We start from the raw sequence: 23,509 nt of genomic DNA on the forward strand, positions 1-23,509 counted from the left end.
CTAGATTGTTTAGTCAAAGTACTGGCAGAAGAGAAATGTTCTAGATTAGTTTTGAGATGAATAACCCAAGTTGGCTTTATCAAATAGAAATTAACTTACTGTACTTAAAATAAGCAGAGTAAGAGCTTGTCCGCATATCTGCTTGTCATGTGGGTCCGATCTTCCACTTGTCCTGTGCTTTCTAGGCACAGATCTGAGTGGTTTTTCCATTTCTCCCACTGCTTTCCCCAGGAAAAACTGCTGTTTACCTCATAATTGGAACAAATGTCAATCTGCAGAAAAACTGATTGATTCTTGTTCTGATTCAATGGCAAGCAGCGGGTCTTCCTGTTGGAAAGCAGAAGGACAAGTGGAAGTGTGGGAGAGCCCTAAAAGTCAAGTTGGCTTTAAAAAAACCAGCATTTATTAGTGATCTGCTGTGGATATCATGCTAAACAGTAATTTAGCATTATATGAATGAGCCGCAGCTTGCCTCAGGCGTAGATTCAAAGAGGTGTTTGGAAGCATTCACTGTTTCTGCTTAACTACAGCTTGTTGTGTTGTTTGAACCAACAAACTGCGATCAAACTGTGGTTAATATTCACAAGCTAAGTTCAAAATTGCTTTGAATCATAGAATCATAGAATCATAGAGTTGGAAGAGACCACAAGGGCCATCGAGTCCAACCCCCTGCCAAGCAGGAAACACCATCAGAGCACTCCTGACATATGGTTGTCAAGCCTCTGCTTAAAGACCTCCAAAGAAGGAGACTCCACCACACTCCTTGGCAGCAAATTCCACTGTCGAACAGCTCTTACTGTCAGGAAGTTCTTCCTAATGTTTAGGTGGAATCTTCTTTCTTGTAGTTTGGAACCATTGCTCCATGTCCGCTTCTCTGGAGCAGCAGAAAACAACCTTTCTCCCTCCTCTATGTGACATCCTTTTATATATTTGAACATGGCTATCATATCACCCCTTAACCTCCTCTTCTCCAGGCTAAACATGCCCAGCTCCCTTAGCCGTTCCTCATAAGGCATCGTTTCCAGGCCTTTGACCATTTTGGTTGCCCTCCTCTGGACACGTTCCAGTTTGTCAGTGTCCTTCTTGAACTGTGGTGCCCAGAACTGGACACAGTACTCCAGGTGAGGTCTGACCAGAGCAGAATACAGTGGCACTATTACTTCCCTTGATCTAGATGCTATACTCCTATTGATGCAGCCCAGAATTGCATTGGCTTTTTTAGCTGCCATGTCACACTGTTGGCTCATGTCAAGTTTGTGGTCAACCAAGACTCCTAGATCCTTTTCACATGTACTGCTCTCAAGCCAGGTGTCACCCATCTTGTATTTGTGCCTCTCATTTTTTTTTGCCCAAGTGCAATACTTTACATTTCTCCCTGTCAAAATTCATCTTGTTTGTTTTGGCCCAGTTCTCTAATCTGTCAAGGTTGTTTTGAAGTGTGATCCTGTCCTCTGGGGTGTTAGCCACCCCTCCCAGTTTGGTGTCATCTGCAAATTTGATCAGGATACCCTTGAGTCCATCATCCAAGTCGTTGATAAAGATGTTGAATAAGACCGGGCCCAAGACAGAACCCTATGGCACCCCACTAGTCACTCTTCTCCAGGATGAAGAGGAACCATTGATGAGCACCCTTTGGGTTCGGTCAGTCAGCCAGTTACAAATCCACTGAGTGGTAGCATAGTCAAGACCACATTTTACCAGCTTCTTTACAAGAATATCATGGGGCACCTTGTCAAATGCCTTGCTGAAATCAAGGTAGGCTACATCCACTACGTTCCCTTCATCTACCAGGGTTGTAATTCTGTCAAAAAACGAGATCAAGTTAGTCTGACATGACTTATTTTTCAGAAATCCATGCTGACTATTGGTGATCACAGCATTCCTTTCTAGGTGCTCACAGACTGTTTGCTTAATGATCTGCTCCAGAATCTTCCCTGGTATTGATGTCAGACTGACTGGGCGGTAATTATTTGGGTCCTCTCTTTTCCCCTTTTTGAAAACAGGGACAACATTTGCCCTCCTCCAGTCTGCCAGGACTTCGCCTGTTCTCCAGGAATTCTCAAAGATGACTGCCAGTGGTTCTGAGATCACATCTGCCAGTTCTTTTAATACTCTTGGATGCAGTTCATCTGGCCCTGGAGACTTGAATACATCTAGACTAGCCAAGTATTCTTGTACTATCTCCTTAGTTATTCTGGGCTGTGTTTCCTCTGCTGAATCATTTGCTCCAAATTCTTCAGGTCGGGCATTGTTTTCTTTATCGGAGAAGACTGAGGCAAAGAAGGCATTGAGGAGTTCAGCCCTTTCTGTGTCCCCTGTTTGCATTTCACCATCTTCTCCTCTGAGTGACCCCACTGTTTCTTTGTTCTTCCTTTTGCTACGAACATACCCATAAAAGCCTTTTTTGTTGCTTTTAACCTCTTTAGCAAGCCTGAGTTCATTCTGTGCTTTAGCTTTTCTGACTTTGTGTCTACACGTGCTGGCTATTTGTTTGAATTCCTCTTTGGTGGTTTCCTCCCTTTTCCATTTTTTGTACACATCCTTTTTAAATCTTAACTCAGTTAAAAGTTCTTTAGATAGCCACCCTGGCTTCTTTAGGCACCTTCCATGTTTCCGTCTCATTGGTATTGCCTGAAGTTGTGCTTTTACTATCTCCCTCTTAACAAACTCCCAGCCATCATGAACTCCCTTTCCTTTTAGTATTACTGTCCATGGGATCTCACCCAGCACTTCCCTAAGTTTTATGAAGTCGGCTTTCTTAAAGTCAAGAAATTGAGTCCTAGTATGCTTGGCTGCTCGTTTCCGCTGTATAGTAAACTTCAGAAGAGCATAATCACTCGCGCCTAATGATCCTTCCACTTCTACCCCACTAACCAGGTCATCAACATTGGTTAGGACCAGATCTAAAATGGCTGTTCCTCTTGTTGCTTCTCCCACTTTCTGGACAATGAAGTTGTCTGCAAGGCCAGTGAGGAATCTGTCTGACCTTATGCTCTTGGCTGAGTTTGACATCCAACAAATATCCGGGTAATTGAAGTCCCCCATTACTACTATCTCCCTTCCTTTTGCATGCTTGGCCATCTGTTCCAGGAAGGCATCATCTATGTCCTCCGTTTGGCTTGGGGATCTATAGTAAACTCCCACAATGAGGTCACTGTTATTCTTCTCTCCCTTAATTTTGACCCAAATGCTCTCACTTTGGCTTTGAGCTTCTAAATCTTGGATCTCTTCACAGGTATACACATCCCTGACATATAACGCCACTCCTCCTCCTTTCTTGTCTGGTCTGTTTCTCTGAAATAGATTGTATCCCTCCATTATTACATTCCAATTGTGGGACTTATCCCACCAGGTTTCAGTGATGCCTATTATGTCATATTTAGTTTGCTGTACCAAGAGCTCAAGCTCATCTTGTTTATTTCCCATGCTTTGCGCATTAGTGTACAGACATTGAAGTCCATTGATCATTCTCCCGTGTCTCTTATTTAGGGATTTTTCCCTCCCACCACTAGGTCTGCGTGCTGTTTGCTCCATTTGGTCTATGACATTTGAATGATCATCTTCATCAATTGATAGACTCCTACCTTCAGGAGCACTGTCTCCCTCCCCCACATTAGTCAGTTTAAAGCCCTCCTGATGAGGTTTCTGAGATTTTTGGCAAAAACATTCCTCCCAACCATTGTGAGGTGCAGCCCATCGCTTGCCAGAAGTCCATCTTCAAGAAACTGCAGTCCGTGATCTAAGAATCCAAACCGTTCTTGTTTACACCATTTGCGAAGCCAGCTGTTCACTTCCACTATTTTTCCCTCTCTCCCTGGGCCACGTCGTTCAACTGGGAGGACAGATGAGATGACAATTTGTGCATTTAATTGCTTCAATTTCCTGCCCAGAGCCTCGTAGTCTCTTTTGATCTTCTGGAGGCTATTGCTTGCAGTGTCATTGGTTCCCACATGAACCAAGAGGAAGGGGTATTTGTCAGTGGGTTTTATGATTCCTTGCAGTCATTCAGTTACATCTTGGATCTTAGCCCCGGGGAGACAGCACACTTCCCGAGACATCTTGTCAGGCCCACAGATCACTGCTTCTGTTCCCCTCAGTAGGGAATCCCCTATCACCACTATACACCTCCTCTTAGGTCTGGTCGGGGTTCTTCCGTGAGCTGTCCATTCCAAGGTCGCCTGCACATTCCCTGAGGACTGACTTTGCTGCTCGTCTTCATATACCTGATCGACTGTAATGAGGGAGAGATCCTCAAATGGAGTCTGCTCTTCGTCTTCCATGCTAGGGGAGAGGACCTCAAAGTGACTGTGTATTTCTAAACAATCAGAGCGAACCCTGGGCCTCCTACTTCTTTGAGTCACATTTCTCCATATATCTGGCTCCTGTGTTGGTGAACTAGCCTCCTTCTCAGGGGAGTCCCCTGTCTCCTCCTTGGTGGAGACGGTGTGCTCTGTTGCTTCCAAGAAGAGCTCCAGCTCTCTAATTCTTTGGAGTGTAGCTACATGTTCCTCCAGTTGCTGGACTTTGTCTTCTAAGAGGGCAATCAACATGCAATTGCTGCAGGTAAAGCTGCCTGCAACCTTTGGCAAGATGGCAAGCATTGCGCAGGAACCGCAGGCGACTGCAGCTGTTCCCTCACCCTCCATCTTGAGAACGTGTCGTTGGGGGTGGCTACAGCGGTCCTCCATCATAAAAAGCGTGAAGACAGGACAAATAACTGCCCCCCCAAAAAAACCTAGGTCTCCCCCAACAAATGTTTGAGACTAGCTCCCCTAAATCTAAAAGATGGATCAAACTGCGTGCGCCGCTATGTGTGCGCCGCTACCCTGCAAGCTCTGATAAGCTCCTCCCACAGCTAATCACCTGCCTCAACGGAAACCCTGCCCCCTCTGACCTTTGCACAGGGCGAGCAGCTAATTAGCCACAAAGAAACACACAAGAAAACCCTTTTTGCTCCTTCTTCAGTGCTGCCCTGCAAGCTCTGATAAGCTCCTCCCACCCTGCACCCTGTGTGTTGAGAATGGAGCTTTATTGGCAGTTTTAGATAGATAATTGCTTCTTGTTATTGTCCTGGCTCCTAAAAATGAGGTTAGTGATGGGCTACAATAAAATGAACATAAGGGAGAAATGCAAAGGTTTTCCAGGTGTTTCCGGTGGCAAAGTCATTGGATTCCCAGATATGTATTGCCAAATTATATCCAAATAGGAGATGCCTCATGCTAAACCAACACTATGAAGTTTAGACAGGCAAAATCTATGGTTGGGATATGTTGACAACCCAGGAGAGGAATCTCATATTCCATCTTGGTGCTGCTACATAGTCAGAGTAACAAGATCTTGTGATTAAAGAGCCACCTTGAGATTCAGGAGATTTTATTTATTTATGCTGTCCTCCTTCATTCAGAGCACCTGCAATGAAAAGAAGGATCCATAATGTCATGTATACTTAAGAAAGTTCCCAAGAGACACTGCGAAAACTGTTATCTATGTGCTTCCAGTCTTGTGGGCTAGGTTGTCTGTCACCTACACTTTAAAAAGGGAGACAGGCGTATGATTAATCCCGGTCCTTTTCTCAACAGTTAAATAGGAACAAAAATGTTTTTTTTTCTGCCTGAGCTAAATCAATTATGAATCACCTCATTGATATAAAGATAGGCTATAGCAAACCTGCTGGGGTTGTTCCTGGAAAATGTGACTAAACAGAAGCAGTTGGTGATCTCCAGCCCACCTACACCTTGAATAAGTTGTTCACAAAGAAAGAAAGAAAGAAAAAACTTTAGAGCTTCCTTCCTTTCCCTGTGTTGATTTCAGAGAATCTAGCCAGCCCAATCTGTTTTATTTACCAAGGCCCAAAGTACATATTGCTAAAGCTATTTTGGGCACCACCAATTCACAGCTCTCCGTTATGTGTAGTTGGAAAAAATGGTTGCTGTTGATATCATCACAGCAGAAGGCTTAACCTGATAACATCTCCACCATTATAATTCTTTTTTTTATATATACATATTACTGGGGAGACATGGGGAAAGTGTGGGTTGGCAAATTCCCCAGGAAATGTTCCATTTTGGTTAGAGGTGCAATCTCTACCTTTCTCATTCATCTTTCCCTTTGAAGTATTTACTCAGATGAAGCATTTACTCTTGCCTTGGCATGGTTTAGCGTATCCAGCTAGATAGTTATACTTTACCCACTGCCTGCCACTGTAGAGAGTTACATTGGTCTTTGCAAACATTTCCCAATGATCTTGTATATGTGTAATATATCCTGATGCAGCCTGGACACTTTCTGTGCCTTCCAACAACCTCTTTCTTGTGGCACTGATTCCAAAGACCATTGGTTTTGGATTCTTTAATAATAACTGATCTGTAACAAAACAATATATAAAGACCAACTTTTTTGTGCTAATCTAAGGCAGATATGCTTCTTCCCTGACAAATAATAAGTCCTTAACATATCAAGCATTGGCAGAACATCCATTTAAAAATAGGCCAGTGAAATACTGAGTTTACTATGAAATAGAGAACAGTCTGAAATTTGCTTTGTAACCAAGAAAAAGACCCTAGAGCTAAAGTTGCTGTATCTTACCCTGGTGTAAACAGCTTTACTGTTTTGTAAAAAAGGCATTTCACATTTCATAATAGAAATAAGCATGTCTGTATGGATAGCTAATAAAGTCCCCAGATTATTCCTCTTATGGTGCAAGAATGAACCCCCCCCCCAGGTTTCATACTCAAAACTGCTAGGATGGGGAGACAGAAAAACATGGTTATTTTTGATCCATTCATTGAGGTTTATCTGAAAGCTAGTTACATTAAATGCAAAGGTTCATGCTGCTGCTTAACTCTTGGTGGAAGTTGCCCATGGGCTCAGAAACCTGGGCTCATGGTTTATCTCCCACAGACAAACCATGGTCAATGAGCCAAGTACAAACCATGATCATGCGTTTGGACATAATTCCAAGTCTAACTATGGCTTAGCTTTGGCTTGCATGGTGGCAGCAGGACCAGGGGAGAAATGAAGCAAATGCATTCTCAGCTACCTATTCGTCTCTCTCGGCTCCCTCCCCACACCCTCTCTCTCTGAACTCTCCTAAGTGATAGAGTAGGAAATGTGTTTGAATGCATCCTATCTGAATCTTACAACACCTCCTGTGTCAAGGTGTCTATTTAGGGTGCCTAGAATGCCATGCTGTTCTCAGTGATGATTTTGATATGTTGGCTATTCTAGGAGAATGAAAAGTAGAGGATGTCAAGGCAGCATTTCAAACTAGCTGCTAAGCAGATTTGATAACTGTCGCTGTATTCCCAAGTTAACTTGACAATCTCTGTCACAGTGCAAAGGCTGCAAGATTAGTATCTCATGCTTTGGGCCATAGGCTGATGGTGACAGTGTCAGGGAGGTGTTTTGACACGCGTGTAACATGGCAAAAATCTCTAATTTTGCTATCTGCCATTTTCTGTCAAACTCTGTAAATCCTGGGTGACTGATGCAATAGCCTCTAAATTCTGATCCCCAGGATTACTTTACTTTGGTGGTGGTGGTTGTTTTTTGTTTTTTAAATTGAGTCTTTATGTTGTCATAATAAAGGAACTTGCTTGTTCTTGCCTAGAGGAACATGAAACATATTCCCTGTTAAAAAGGTTGGAAAGAAAAGTTAAAACATAAAATGGTTTTCTTGTAGACATTTTTGTTTCCTGTGATAATGTTAGGTGCCTTGAGATATTCCAACATCAAAATATTTTTATTTTTAGTGGGACAAAAAACCCATTCTGAATTATCCTTGGGGGAGAATTAAGACAGACAAGAACACTGCAGCGTTGAAATTTTAGGATGCACTAATAATGTTCACTTTGAAATAGGCTTGGATTACAGTCTTCTTCCAACATGCTTATGTCATATTTTGGAAAAATGCAATGCAGTATAATTTTTTATGAAAAGTTGAGGATCGTTGAGGAAATATTTATTTATTTTTCTTAACAGGCTTATAGATTTTCTCCACTCCCTGAAATGGTGATGGGTTCTCCACCTCCTCCTGTGCCTCCTAGGACGGGACCTGTTGCCATCACTTCTCTTAGGAGGTACTATGCTGTTGTTTTTATGTTTTAGTTGAAAATGTTGTATCTCTATCTCAAGAGGGAAGATTGCTTTATAACTGATATTGAAAGCCTCTGATGCATTACAGGGCTAGCATTTCTTATACTGTATAGGTATTTGTGAAACTATAATCAAGTAGTGTCATTTCAGAATTTTAGGTTTTCAAATTGTTTTTAAAAGCAAGCAAGCAAGGAAAAATGTGGGGTATTGTTCAGCTGTAAGCCACTCAGATACCTAATAGTATCTTAAACCATGATTTAAATCCTCTATCATAAAGGCATGCCAGATTGGTTGTTCTGTAAAAGAAGTAAATGATTCATAAACCTTCTTGCTTTTCTCTTCTGAGACGACTAGCAGTAAGCATTGCAAAATATATGGATGACCTTATAAAATTGGTTTTGGCACTCTGAAGACATTTAGAGAGATTGTTGCCATCAAGTTTCTTATCCGCACTTTAAACGCCTAATAAATATGAATCAGTTTTAACAATGTTTTAGTATTTAGTGCCCAGTTCTCCAGGCACTGCTATTGTACAGTTTCCATTCATTCCAATCTTGTGGACATTGCCTTTTAAATTCTGTTTTCTCACAGTCAGCTAGCTCATATCCATGCATTCCTAAGTAGCAGTTGCATAGCTCAGGCTCTTGGTCTATGAAATGCTGCTTCTACAAAATGACACCTGTTTGCAAAGCCACAACATAGCAGGCATGTTATATTTTACTGTGCATTAGCATAAGAATACAGAAACAGCTGAGCTGTCCTGATTGGCTGCCAGTGATGTCATAACTGTTTTGCAAAAATATCAGTGGACTGTAAAACACGGGCAGCCATGCTCATCCTTCACTGTCAGAACAAATGTAGCACTGAGCTACAAAGACTATATAAAAGAAAAAGGATTTTTTTTACTGAAATTACTGTGTTTTTAAACTTACTATATTTTGATTTTTAAAAGAAAATTATCAGTATAGGCAGGATACAGTAAGTAACCAGGGCTGTTTGTTGTAGCCTCACTACTTTTTATTTATTTTTCTTTTCTAACATATCTTTGTGCTATAACAAATCGGGATATGTCTTTGGGATGCAGGCTATAAAATGATGCTTGAAGTAGCGACTCAGCTCTACTGGTATGCACCCATTGTAAACGACTATCAAAGCAAAAAGCAAAATGCTTTCTCTACCCGCTTTTCACAAAAAGATCCCATACTTCTGTGGCTAAAGCTGTAGTTAACTGGTCTGCTCCAGAGCAAGTAGGTTGTGGATTGCAACTGATGTGTGCTTGATGTTGGAATGACTGATGTTTCCAATATATATTATACAGGTCGACGTCTGATATTGGCAGCAAGACAAGAATATCAGAGTCCAGTGGAACTGAACAGATTCAGCCGCATGATCATGCCCCTTTTGTCCCAGTATCAAGAGCCCCAGTATCTGTGGCTCCATTGGATCAATCAGCCTTGAATTACTCAGGTGAAAAACGCATGCGGTACAAACAGAGACCACATCTAAGTCTGTATGGCATAGAGACAAGCGTATGAGATCTTGCAAGCACCTTGTTTAGGACTGTGTTAAATGGTTCTCTTGAAGGCTTGATGAGGAGAATTAATAAAAGGATCCCCACACACTCTTTCATTTTATCACATGCAGCATATTTCTAATATGGGAGAGGAATGGGGAGGAAGGATATGGTCTTTCTGTTTGAAGCACCTGGAATTGGCATCTTTCTAAGACAGGATCTTGGAACCGATGGTGTGTTTTGCTGTACAGAAAGCAAATGGCCATGTAACGTAGACCATTTCCCTTGTAATGGCTGCTTACTCTTGAGTGGAATGCACTCTGCATTGACCCAAAGGCCACAAGCTTTCTTTAGAAAGAGCCTGTTCAGATTACCACTTTCAGCTAAATGTGGTGAAGCCATCCTGAATTGGTGGCAAATGTCATGTGATTGTTTCATTGTGTCTCCAGCTTGCAAGCTAGCATGTCCTTGCAAACCATTCCAAAATGAATTAGGTGAGGATATCCTGATTCATGACTGACCAGGTTCCCTTTGTGGCAGATCAATTCAGATTAACTTCACTTCACATTAAATAGGTTGAATATGGTCATAACATGTAGGCGTTTCTTCCGGGAGCTCACTATCAAGTAGATTCTACTTGCAATGAGAAGCTTCAGAAAAAAAATATATGGACACATGAAGCTGCCTCATGCTGAGTCAGAACATTGGTTCATCTAGTCCAGTATCATCTATTCTCACTGGCCACAGCTCTCCAGGGTCTCAGACCAGAGGTCTTTCTCAGCACGTGCTAGAGATTCTGGTGACTGAACCTAGGACCTTATACATGCAAAGCATGTTCTATACCATTGAGCTCTGCCTCCCCGACCCCAATCTCTTTGATTACAAAGAAATTCCAGTCAACTTAGCAAAATCCTTTCTGTATTAAGGAAACACTTCAGACATTATATATCTGCTTAGGTACATTTGGACGTCTACAACCTAAATGTTTGTGTAAGACTGTGTGTGAATTAGTTGGGATCATCTTCTATTTCACATTGTAACTTTGAGCTGCCATTTTGTTAGTGTTCTTGAGTTGACTAAACCAATCATCCAGTTGCTGAAGCCCATATCATCTTGAAAAGGATTCTCCCCCCCCCCCCCCCCGATTGAACAGAAACCCAGCGCAATGTGTATCAAATACAAAGAATGGAAGGTTGTGTTGCTGGGGGGTAGAAAGGGCATGTGCAAGGAAATTATAAAAGGATCGCTTGTGTTTCCGGGTTCACAAGAAGGTCTGGAAGAAACAGGTCATTTTTCAGGGGTTTGAAACCTGACAGAACGACATTAAATGATTGGCGTTCACTCAGCCGCTAGAAATGTGTCAAAGTAAAGGTGAGCAAGGGAAGAGTAACTGTTCTGTCTTTGAGAAAAATGTTGGTGAGGGTAGATTGGGATCGCCTTTTGCTTGCTAATCCTATTTATTTATTTATTTATTTATTTATTTATTTATTTATTTAACTTTCCTCTTTCCTTTCCTTTCCTTAGTTATTTATTTAAATGCACATACCGCTTGATTGTAGTAAAATTCCTAAGCGGTTTACAAGAAAAGTAGAGTTGCGATTTTTCTCCTACAAACGTTGTACCATGGATGTTCACCTTGCATTCCCCCTCCCCCCGGCCCCACCTGCGACGTTTTGGAGTAAGTTGCCATGTGTCTATAAAGAATCCATTCATTGTGGGACGTTAGCTTCTAAATAAGAGGCTAGAAGCAAGATTTTTCACTTTGCTTCTCACAGAGGGTGGTTGGGGCAAACAGAAGTTGAAAATGAAAAAATGTGTAGGAGAATATGCTGACTCGCTTACTGATTTGGGGGCATTTTATCTGCAGCTACCCCCCCCCCTTTGGATACTTCCATCTTCTAATCTGTGATACAACATTCAATAGCTGTGTACATGTCATGGCTCCTACATGAGCAACTGTGCTCCTATATCCCTAGATTGAAGTCTCTGTTTTCTATCTTCTGTTGTAACATCTGTCCTTCCAAATTCAAAGCATTGTCTGCTACACTGCTGGTATACTTTTGTATTTTTAAAATACTGAATAGTGGTAAATGATCAGTAGAATAAAATTGCATTTCCAGTAACTTATGTGAACATAAAGAAGTAAGAATCAATAGTGTGTTGCAGTTTTAAAAAAATAAATACTCAAAAGACATTGTTTTCACGATTAAGTTCCCCAAAACTTCACAGTTATTCGAATACATCAGGCACTCAATTCCATTGATGAGGTATTCCAGTGCCTCAAATTCCATGAGACACAGAATAGTCTCTTAATATTGAAAACTCTGAAATTTCTGGATGACACTGGGCTGAATGAGCTGTTGGCGTTGACACAGATGAGTCTGCCTAACTTTTCTGACTCTGAAATCACGAGGTGCTAAGCTATTGCAAGAACATTATATCCACTTTTCCTACACATGTAAAATAACATCTTTGTAAAAATATAAAATCCCTTAATTTTCTTTGTAAGATAGAAATTTAATAATGTACCAACAGAAAATGCCTTTGTCTTAAACAACTGCCCCTTACAAAAATCGCAGTTAAGGCCACAGTCCTAAGTTCACTACATGGAAGCAAACTTTTCACTGAAACAAATGGGAATTGCATTGTATTTATGATTGGGTACTAAACTATGGGTTTTATTTTTTTTGCACCCGGTTGGGGGTGGGGAAAAAGGGCTTGTAGAAATTTCACTATATTGCCTTAGGTTGTGATCCAGTGGAGCGTTTAAGAGTTTTACTTAATTTTAAGCATGTAAATAGTCCCAGGGGACCGCTCAGCACAGTTTGCATGTTGCCAAGGGGTGTGTTAGTGCTTGTGTGCTCTTCTGCTCCCAGCTCCCAGTGGTTGACATACAGTAACGCAGTTCATGCTTCTTGGCAGTCTATTGCCACAGACATCTTTTGCCAGGAGCTGTTTCTGATAAGCGCAGTTTAGCTGAATATTTCTGGAACTGATTGGTAGTAGACTTGTACAAAACTACTAATTATGGGAATGAGAAAAAAATTATACTATGGTAACATTTGGTTAGCTAGCACAGTGATTCACACCTACTATTAAAGAGGATGCTGGCATTCAGTTTTCATCTAGGATGCATCTCTTTGTCCCAACCTCTGAATGGGCTGCCCTTTCTGCCCCAACCAACTTGCTCCAGATGACATATTCTTCACTGCCTAAAGCCTGGGTGGCTCCACATGGAAAGATTCCTCTTTCGTACATAGACTTGGGAAGCGCTGTGCTAGCTTTTGTCTGATTTTTGTTTAAAGGGGAAGCAATGTAGAATACTGTAGATACTTGTTTGTTTAAATATATTAAATGTTGGTCAGTTTAGAATTTGGGTGCTGGTACTCCAAAAGAGATGGTGTCTGATGCTAAGGTGTCAGCATTTTAGGAAGGTGTAAATTACTACTGCCATGGCACATTTATTTACCATCACTAGTTGGCTTGATGCAGAACAAATGTGATGGATACTCTCCTTGTCCAGAAGGCGACTGTTAATGTCATGGGTAGTAAGAGAGAATGCCAAACTCCCAGTTCTGCTGAGGAAAAGATTGCCTCAATGAGACCTCAAATTTAACTAAGGTGTAGCAATTTTGGTGATTTGTTTTTTATTCACCTAAAAACGGACTCTCGAACTGAATGATAATTCTATCAAGTTTTTCATTGTATCTAATTTCACAGAATCTCCTTAGGAATAGTTACCAGAAGTAATATAGACATACTGGAACTACATGACAGAATCTTTGCAAAAAACAACACTTAGCCTGTTTAATTTCTGGGATATAGAATATAATGACCTTCAGAATTTCTGTGCCAAATCCCATTTTCTCAGTTTTGCTTTATATAAACAAGACAACAGGTTGATCATGCATTCACATGGGCTGGCTTTGGGACCCCAGGATATTTTATTAAATGGCTATTTAGAGCATTAATAACATGCTAGCCTTGATTGGCACATACGTCACAGAAAAAAACATCAAAAATAGGAGGAGGATAATGTAGTAATTCAATCCTTATTATCATTGGATATTTCTAAACAGAAATTTTATCCCTGGAGTTTAGTTTTGCGGAATATGAAAGGTGAGGTGTAGAGGATAACAGGATTCTTCTTCCATGTCAATGTATGCATTTTAGACTTGCTGATCCTTTCAAACTTGGATTCAAGGCTTTCATGAGTGTGACTATGTAATTGGGAGACAATGAATTACTGTCTCAAGATCAGAAAGACCAATCAGAGAATATTGTAGTGAGGAAGCACTCTTTATTGTTAAATATCAAGACAAAGCATGAGCTATGATAAATAAACATTATTTATTAAATTTGTATGCTGCCCTACATCTTTAGATCTCAGGGTGGTTCACAGCCTTGGTTCTATGGATCTACTGCTGCTATTTACAGCAGTCAGAGAATTTCATTTGACCAGAGGCCCTCAAATTTTCTTGAAATCAACAAAAACCAAATCAAACCTAAAAACTACCCTTGTGCCTCCTTACATACAACCAAGATAAAACAAATATAAGTGGTACAGTTGACAGTCTAGGCTTTTGTAGGTCTTCAGTGTGCTTTGACTACCTCAGAAAAGACAGCCTATGAAAGATAAGTTGCTGGCTCTGGGCTTCTGGTCCCATCAATACAGTTTAGGTTGGTATGTGGACCGTGTAGCTAAAGAGGGCACACATTAGAATTGGCCTCGGGTTGGGATTGTTTTCCATCTAGCAGTTTCTCTTCATAGGTAAGCTTTAAGCACCAGTGATTCCAAATGATAGCACAGGACTCCTAAAGCTATTCAGCCAATCGCTTACGTTAAAAGAAAGCTTCTGTGGCAGCTCTCTAGTATTAAAATCCATATTGCTCACCACCGCTGCCAGCATTAGAAGATTCTCCTGTGGCCACATGGATCTGATTTCCGTAGCATGCATGACCACCACTCTTCCCTTCTGTAGCAGAAACAGTTCAAAATGTAAAGTCATGTGTGAATGCAAGCTTATTTAATAACTAAGCATGTATATTGATGGGTGAGTTCTTTTACAGTTAGGTCCTGATTCTGAAAGGTCATTTATTGTATTTGCATTGGAGCAGCTGCCTCATTTTTATTTTTATTTTTGAACTTGAGGGCAGGAGGAATGATTTCTGCTGTTCTTCTGCACAAGATCAAAATGGCTGAATGTGTGGAGAAGATGTGGTATTGGTTCTACTTCCCTTTAAAAAAAAGAAAATAGTCATGGATTAAAGGTGGCATAGGACAAAAAACACACACACATTGGAACACTCTTTTTTATTTAAGATTATTTGATATTTGCATCCTTCTGGCTCTGGAAGCAGCATATGAGTAATTGTGGCTCCTCAAGAGAAGCTTACAATTGCTCCAGCATAATAGAAGCTCCTCGCTACACTCAGCCTGGGTTTATCGCAAGTAATCTCTGTGACTCTAAAGCGTGGTGTAAATATACAGCCGTGGTATAAATATTGGTACTGGAAATGGCTTTAAGCACTCAAAGCATTTTCCCAATTTGAACTGCTTGTGTTGCATCTGCAGTCATTCCAACCTATGATTCCACGAGACTCTGTTTGTAATTTGATGTCTCTGTTTCTTAATTGTTTTTTTTTATTTGCTGTTTTTAGATTGTTGTTGAGTCCCATAAGGATAAATGCACCCAATGCCACTCCCACTCAGGGGTGTATTCATCAGCACAGGAAATATAACCTGAAACCTTTTAAATTCAAGTTCAAGGTATCACATTAGGTTCTAGTGACCTGAGTGGATCACATGTCACTAGAGGAACATGACTACATGAAAACATGTGGCTAACTTCTAACATCCGCCCCCCCTTCCCCTATAAAGGGTGCTTTGGTTGGTGTCCTTGGTTCCATTCATCTCATGTAACTTCATAAGCAACATTTATGCAATTTGACAAGCCCATTGTAGACAACGGAGGCTGGAAAACTGCTGTAAACTGAAATTTAAAAAATGGAACTTCATCTTATTAAAATATATTGTTTCTGCTTAACATCCCATGTGTGTGAAGTGTTTTGTTTCAAGTTACTCAGGTGCATTTATCAGTTTAATACACAACCACAAGGAGAGGGTTGGCCTGTTAAGTAGAATGGAGGCAAAGACCATTCTTCACAACTGATGACAATAATGGAACAGCCTTGTTGGTTTTCAATTAGTATTCATTGACTTGTTGAGTAGCATCCCTGTTTTGTGATAGAACTAATTGGGTGTGGGGGGGGGGGACCAAACACATGATTTTAAATTCCACAGAGAACTTTATAGGAACAATATTGGTTTCAGGAAGAGACTGTACCAGGATGCAGTACGAAAATGAAAGAGAGGCTTGTTTTCTATGTTGATAAAAGCTGTATTGAATACAGATAACACAGAATTAAAAATTACTGAGTTTCTGACTCCTGATTGTTGATTTGTCCTTCCCTTAGAATGTATTAATATGCAATGCTTATTCAAATAATTTTGTAATTGGAATATAAATCTTGAATATACTTTCAACATGCCAATTGTGTTATGAATAACACAAGTATTTATTTAGGAGATGGTTGGGTGTTTTTGTGTGCTACATATCAAAAAGAGTTTTAAAATTAACATAGTCCTGGGAGAGTCCCAGAAAAGAAAGTAATGCCTTTTGTTATTTGTGATTTTGGTTCAAAAAATGGTTACAAGAACTAGTCCAAAGACTTGCTGCACTTAATACACATGTTGGCAGCTGATGTGTGCGGCACGTAAGAGAGATGCTTCATTGAACAGAAGATAAAGATGGATTCCTTTTCTAACACTTAGCAACATGTTTCAAGCTGAAAGCAGTGATGTGTTGCCGGCAGTTTAACAAGTGGCTCCCAGAAGATTCCAGTGAGAGTGAAGATCCATCCATTTGCCAACTGATGAAGATCACCCTGGTGGGAGCAAAAAACTGTTTATGCAAAAATGCTGCAAAGCATCAGAAAAAAAAAAACATAATGGGTTTATAATCATGTAACAAGATATGTTCATGTAAAATGATTCAGACATGAAGGAAATGAAGGTTTAAGTGATATTGATTTAAATAGCAGGTAGTTGGTACAACATTATCTGAACCATGTGAAGACCAATCCACACAGCAGCGAAGGAACAAGTCACACCTATATTTTTCTTTATTTCCTCTTTCCCCATAATCCAACAATTGTGCATATGACATATTGTCTAAAAAGAATGATGTTCCCTACAGGACTATCTTAGAGATCATATCCCCCCTTGGAATGTACAAAGCACCCTATGCAAACAAATCCATTCACAAAGCAATAACAGTTACAGTGCTTTCTGGAAGCTCCAAACCCTGCTGTGTAACTGTTCCCTATTCAATAGGACTGTCTTGTCCCAATATCCTAAGAGCATTCTTATCCATTACATTCTGAAATATACTGCTATGCTTGTACTTATTCTCATAAACTGTACAAGAGAAACTACACCATAGAACAATATTATAATCCATATTAAATGTTTATAACAGCACATACAGTACTTTACATAGATTCACTAGGCTACTGACCAGCAAAATCATCTCTTCGGCTTTTTTTATTTTCTCTCTGCAGTAGCATAAATCCATGAATGTGCATCTGCACTGTGCCTATGTTCAATTTTCATACTCGTTTTTTCTACAGACAAGTATGATCACTAGTTGGGTGACCATGGTGTTGGTGTCTCCACTGTGTCAAGAGCAGTGTCAGTGCTGGGTTGACCTCTTCAAACAGGTATATTCTGTTGTGGGATGTTTCATCCTACAACAGTGGCAACAAGGCACTATGTGCAGATACAATAATACATGCTCTTTCTTTGGCAAGGGGCTTCTATTGCCAATGCAAAATGGCACCTTCTAGTTGGAACATCTTGGGTATCCTTTGCAATGTTCCTCTAGGTCTAGAGCAATGTATTTTGATTGCTAATCATCTTCCCTGTTTCTTGATAGGAAGTACAGTTCCTGCAGTGTTTGCCATCCCAGCAGCAAACCGACCCGGGTTCACAGGCTATTTCATCCCAACACCACCTACTGCATACAGGAACCAAGCTTGGATGTCCTATGCGGCAGAAAATGAATTACCAGGGCAATGGGCAGACTCGGTAATTTTTCACATTTTCTTTCTATGATTTGTATGTTGAATGCAGATAGTAAGCTTTCTTGGAAGTCCCTTTGGAAAGGGAAATTTCCACATAGACAGTACTTTTCATGGGCTACTGCTAGTATTTGTTGCAAAGTTGCAGCTACTGGTTGCCTATTTTGCACTGGCCTAAAGAGAATAGGAAAGATTAAAGAATGATCTTAGCATGCAACAGTAGTAAATTCTCTTCACTGAAGTCCTTGATTTTGTTTTATACCTCTTTCTGAACTAAAAGCAGCACCTTGCTCTCTACACAGTTGGTGCAAATTGTCCTGTGTGGCCAAGCAGAGGTTATTTTCTAGGAACATTGGAGGCTGCCTTTCCACTGAGCCAGACCATTGCCCCATTCTAGCTCACTATACTGACCGTCAGAGGCTATCTGAGTATCTCCCAGACCTACCTGGAGATTGTGGGGATTGAACTTGAGGCCTTCTGTGTGCAAAGCAGATTCTCTACCTGAGCCATAACCTAACTCTCTTAAGAGCTATGAGTGCCATACAAAGAATAAGGCACCAGGGCCTTCAGGACAGGAAATCAATAGGAAAGAGATGACATAGAGCCACATCTCATTTGTTATATGGTCTGCTTTGATTTAGCTCATTTGTCAGGAATTCCTCTGAGCTGTTAACCACAGCCTGATATCCACCATACCTTTGAGCCAAGATGGGACTTGCAGATAATTTCCCAAGCTGTTGGCAGTGGGTGTATGAAGACAGTGCAAACCAGAACGCTAAGGGTGATTTGTGTTAGCAATATGTTGCTCTCCGCAAAAGATAGCATGCTCTGCATGAGTAAAATGTTCACAGAGTATTCGGTTTCCATCTACATCTCTCCCATCCAAAATTGTTGTCACTGGGGATGCAGTTGGTAACTCTCTTTTTAAATTCTGGTCTGACAGATTTTTGTTACCAAAGCCATTTTTGTTCAGCTCACCCTGAGTGATAGGCAAAGATACGTTTAAATTGACTATAAATTGGGATTTTTCTATTTTGATGTGTTAAGAAGCAATTGCTAAGTGAGATTTAGTTCATTTTGAAGAAAATGGTACTTTCTGTTGAAGGGAAGAGCTGTACTCCCTGACAAACTCAGAGTGTGACTGGTGAAAGTAAAACTGCTGGGCCTGGTTAACAGGTTTTGGAGTTGTTATCACTGTGAGGAGAAAACTAAAGATCACGCTACTTTTTTGACTGCTTCATATGGGAGCAGTTTACTTCATACCTATGAAGAAAACCATGTAGTTCCCATACTGGATTCCTGTCAAGTGTATGACAAAATAGACATTTGCTTGAGACAAGTTTTATGCGATAATTATAGGGTTGGTTTTTTTACCACATAATATGTTTTCTTTTTAGAAACTATGGGGAACCAAATGAGAGAAGTTGCAGTTTATTTGTGTATTTGAGTTCAAGTTATCTTGAACATCATGAGATAGGCAGGATAGATTTTTTGAAAATAAAATTAAGAGGGGTCTTGAAGGAAATGGGAAGATTCCAGGAACTTCCACTGCCTAAATGCAGGATTTTCAAGTATTAAAGCAGACAGTTTTTCTAGATTTTTAAAAAATATCTCCCTTAGTAAAACAGCCATTACATACATTCAAGGGCTTGTGTCTAGTGATAGTACCAGCCTCATGAGAAGATACAAAGAAGCATTTGGTGGACAAAACAGTTTGCATTTTTGTGGTACTTACCTCAGAAGTATCATTGTAAAGCACTGTATGGGCTGAAACTGGTGAAATACTGACCTCTAGTGTTTTGTTCTGAAACCTCTCTTTGTTAAATGTCTCCCATAACACAGTTTTATAAGCAAATGTGCTTTGCTTTGACTGAATTTTATTGTCACTTGCATCTTGGTACTGCATAGATTTTAGTTTTATGCCTCACATAGATGAAGATAAGGGCCTTGCGGTTCATAAATACGAGTAAGCAACTGGGTGGCAAAAAGACTCAGCATCTAACAGGTGTTTTAGAAGTAAATTTATCAAATCTGGACTGTTTCTTTCTAGGTACTGGATATAAGGTGTTGTTATAATGTCTGGGAATATGCTTTTATAAGATATGATAGAATATATAGTACTGACAATTTCAAACCTGAGAATCGTTTATTCAGTGATTCAGAGAGTACTTGTCTAATTAAGAGATAGAGCCACATAGAGTGCACACAGAATGAAAGATTGTTGGTACAGATTCAGATTGATAAATTCCAGTTTGCAAATTCTGTATAAAACATTATGTTGGCACCTTATAATCAGTACTGTAGATTAGATTGCTAGCTTGGCCTGGAACCTTCCAATTTAGACCATTGTAAGATTGCTAAGATTATTTAAATATTATGGAAACACACTGGAGGTATTAAATCACTCCAGGATTTAATATTTGACAGCCTTGGAGGCAATGAATCAACAGAGTCCAATACTGGATTTGAAACTTCTCTATGCAGTTTAAATTATTGAGAGAAGATAAATGTGCCTTTACTGTAAATCCATCAGGATCTTTATTGATGGGCAACCCACTACTAGTACACTATGGTTTGGGGAACGATGAGCAATTTGGTGTGTTCCCACTCATATTTCTATAAAGCTATTAAAATTGAGAAGTAAACATATTTTTTAAATATTTATACTTTGTCATTCAAGTCATCCAAGAAGAATGATAAAAACAAACAAATTAAAGGAATGAATTACAAGTTCAATATCAAAACAGAAATCCACAACAATTAAAATTTAAAATGGCAATAAAGCCACATTGGATCATAAAACTTCAAAAGCAACAATAAATAGCAATAAAACACTAAAATAGCAGACAGGAGAAAACAATGCCCCTGCTATTAAAAGCTCAGGACAATAAAATGGTTTTGAATGGGTTCCTCAAAGTGGATAAAGTAGACACAATACCACAGAAAAGCCACTTTTGTCTGCTGATCTCTGGAGTCAGGGGGATCTGGCCTTAGATGGAAGAGTAGACCACTTTTCAAATAAAAACATCCTTAAATAAATATATTGAACAACAAAATTAGATAATACACACAAAGAGAAAACAAACATTAACAGCAAAATAATATAAGTTCAACACCAAGCGCTCTTGATAATAAAGTCAAAAGCAAAATATCCATGCAGGAATGAATGAAAATGATACAAATATAAAATTATAAACGGTGCATAATAACACAACTTACATTGCACAACAAAGGAAACAGAAAAGAAGAAAATGCACTTGGCTGTTTATAGATGCCGCCAAATAAAATCACATTTTGAAGGGATTTGTGACCCATGTGATTGTGAAGTCATATATTTTTAAAAAATTACCCTCCAAATAGAGGTGAAATCAGTGTCATCCCTAGCCACTCAAGTATTAAAAGTCAATATCTGTGAGATAGCAATGAACACATCTTTCTTGAACCGGGTATAGTATCCCTGTTTGAGTGCTACCAGAAGATAGAAAAGTAACTCTTTACACCTAAGTTTCTCATTACCTTTGTCAAAAATAGAGAAAATACAGGGTTTAGAGTCTAGAATTGCGCTTTCCCCTATAAGTATACTGATTTCTGTAATCGCTTCCAAAATTTATGAACTTTGGCAGAATTCCACCATATGTCCCATTAAGATCCCTTCTCCCCACAGCCCTGCCAGTACAAAGGGGGACAATTGTTTTGTTGTCTGAGGGGGTGGTTTCCATCGTTTTGAAGTAGGAAGTTGGGCAGCTAGTCCTACCCCCCCCCCAAAAAAACCTGGGCCCACAAGTATATGCCAACTACCCCTGGCCACAAATACACCTGTGTATAAATGTTCTTGGATAAAAGTGAGTATATATGCTGCCAGTATACCACCACTATTTCTGTATAGCATGTGAATCAGGAATAGCTGTGTGTGTGTCCTAAGCTGGTGAGCTGGATGAGGTTAATAAACTGTGACTGAATCCAGATAATATGGAGACTCTATGGATGGGCAGTTCCCAGATCTGGGATTGGGATCTAGATTGGGTTACACTCCCTCTGAGGAAGCAGGTGCATAGTTTGAAGCTTTCTCCTAGAGTTTTGTATTACATTATGGGCCATTAAAGTTTTATAAATAAATAATAGTTTGCTACCATGAAATGGTTCTTGGAAATGGAACAGGTTGGGCAACTCACAAAATTGTTGCAAATAATCCATGCAATAATTTCCACTCAGAAATTGCTTTTGTAAATACATAGCTATTTTTCTGACTGCGCCCACAAGTAGCCTCTTTCCTCATGCAACTGTTGCACAAATTATGTCTTGTGTTTAAGAGCAAACCTTAGGGCAATTTATTTGTCTAATTAATATCTTCTTTAGGTCCCGCTTCCTGGCTACATAGAAGCTTATTCACGGCCACGCTACCAACACAACCACTCTCCTTCAAGACTTCCTCGTCAATACAGTCAACCAGCAAATATGCACTCTGGCCTGGAACAAGTCCCACTGCCGCCTTCTGCTGCTTCTCAACAGAGCCTAACAGAAAATTACCCATTGGATAGCCCACTCAACAACCTTTCCACAGCTGCTCTGGTGAAGGCAATAAGAGAAGAAGTTGCTAAGCTAGCCAAGAAACAAACAGACATGTTTGAATTTCAGGTCTGATGGCTTCTTGCAGTGAAAGTTTGCATCACATCACTTGTAGGCCCTCTAGCTGTTAATTCAGACTTCTTGTGGCTTGTGCCAAAGCAATGCCATTTTTTTTTTGTATTCTGAAACAATCAACACTGGATTAAAAAGAAAAGTGAGTTAATAGAGCAGTCAGTCTGACGATCAGTTCTCTACCTATAAGGCAGGTGTTCCCAGGCTACCGTTGTAAAATATTGATGTATTTATGATATGCAACTGTCTGTCACATACCTCTTGTTCCATGAAGCCTTCGTTGTTGGAGACATTATTTCAACCATCTGCCTGTCTAATATTCCATTATGTTAAGAGCTTGGGAAGCACAAATATAGATCATTCTGTAGCAACTTGTGCATGTAAAAAAAGTAAACTTTTTTTTATTCAGAAAAAAACCATAGTAATAATATGAAAACTAAGGGCCATATATTCATATATTTGTAGTTCAGCTGATACAGTATCAAAAAGACTGATGTCAACAAAGCAATAGAGCTCAGCTCTGCCTAGAGACCACATTTAAACCATACAAATCTGATGTGAAGAGTCCTTTGTAAATATCCCAAAAGTCACAATCGTTGCTCATAATCCAAAACCGACAAAGAGGAAAAGAACAGTAAAGAGGCACGCTAGCATAAATGGTGTCTAAAGAGCTGGTGTAATGTTACTGTTGAGTTGCACAAAATTGTTTTCAATGCTCTGTATCTCTTCACTGTGAAATGGGAAAGAAAACAGAAATGCTCCCTGGAACCTCCCAGTGAAAACAAATTCTTTGAATGTGCCCTACATTCAAAAAGGTTTTCATTCTGAACACATGGCGGAACTGGTAAATTTGAGAACCTTGAGTCTGTCTCAGTCTGGAATAATGAATACACCTGCTTTTTTTATTTTAAAAAGACACAACCCTCTTGTTTCACACAGAGCTCTGTCCTTCTCTTGTAAACAATGATGTCCAGTGAAGTGATGCCAGAAGCAGCTTAACAGACTGACTCTGATTACACTCAACCAGTGACTACGCAAACTTAAGGAATCACCATATCTTTGGGGGTTGACTACAGTCTTTTCTTAAAGTGTAAATAAGTAAACAAATCTATGAGACAAAGC

At 39.9% G+C, this 23,509-nt stretch overlaps 1 protein-coding gene across 6 annotated transcripts in view; it reads left to right on the plus strand.

Annotated features, from left to right (window-relative positions):
* Positions 1-23,283, plus strand: part of KIAA1549L (KIAA1549 like) — a 147,774-nt gene extending 124,491 nt beyond the window's left edge. For all 6 annotated transcript variants that reach the window (XM_081882291.1, XM_081882294.1, XM_081882295.1 and 3 more), the window contains 4 exons: positions 7,981-8,078; positions 9,413-9,561; positions 17,605-17,756; positions 22,106-23,283. In XM_081882291.1, coding sequence (XP_081738417.1) covers positions 7,981-8,078; positions 9,413-9,561; positions 17,605-17,756; positions 22,106-22,390 — 684 coding nt within the window. In that variant the 3' untranslated portion in view covers positions 22,391-23,283. The remainder of the gene's footprint in view (positions 1-7,980; positions 8,079-9,412; positions 9,562-17,604; positions 17,757-22,105) is intronic.
* Positions 23,284-23,509: the final 226 nt, after the last annotated feature.

The sequence above is a fragment of the Podarcis erhardii genome (genome assembly GCF_964252035.2).
Source record: "Podarcis erhardii genome assembly, chromosome: 1".
Taxonomy (NCBI): Eukaryota; Metazoa; Chordata; class Lepidosauria; order Squamata; family Lacertidae; genus Podarcis; species Podarcis erhardii.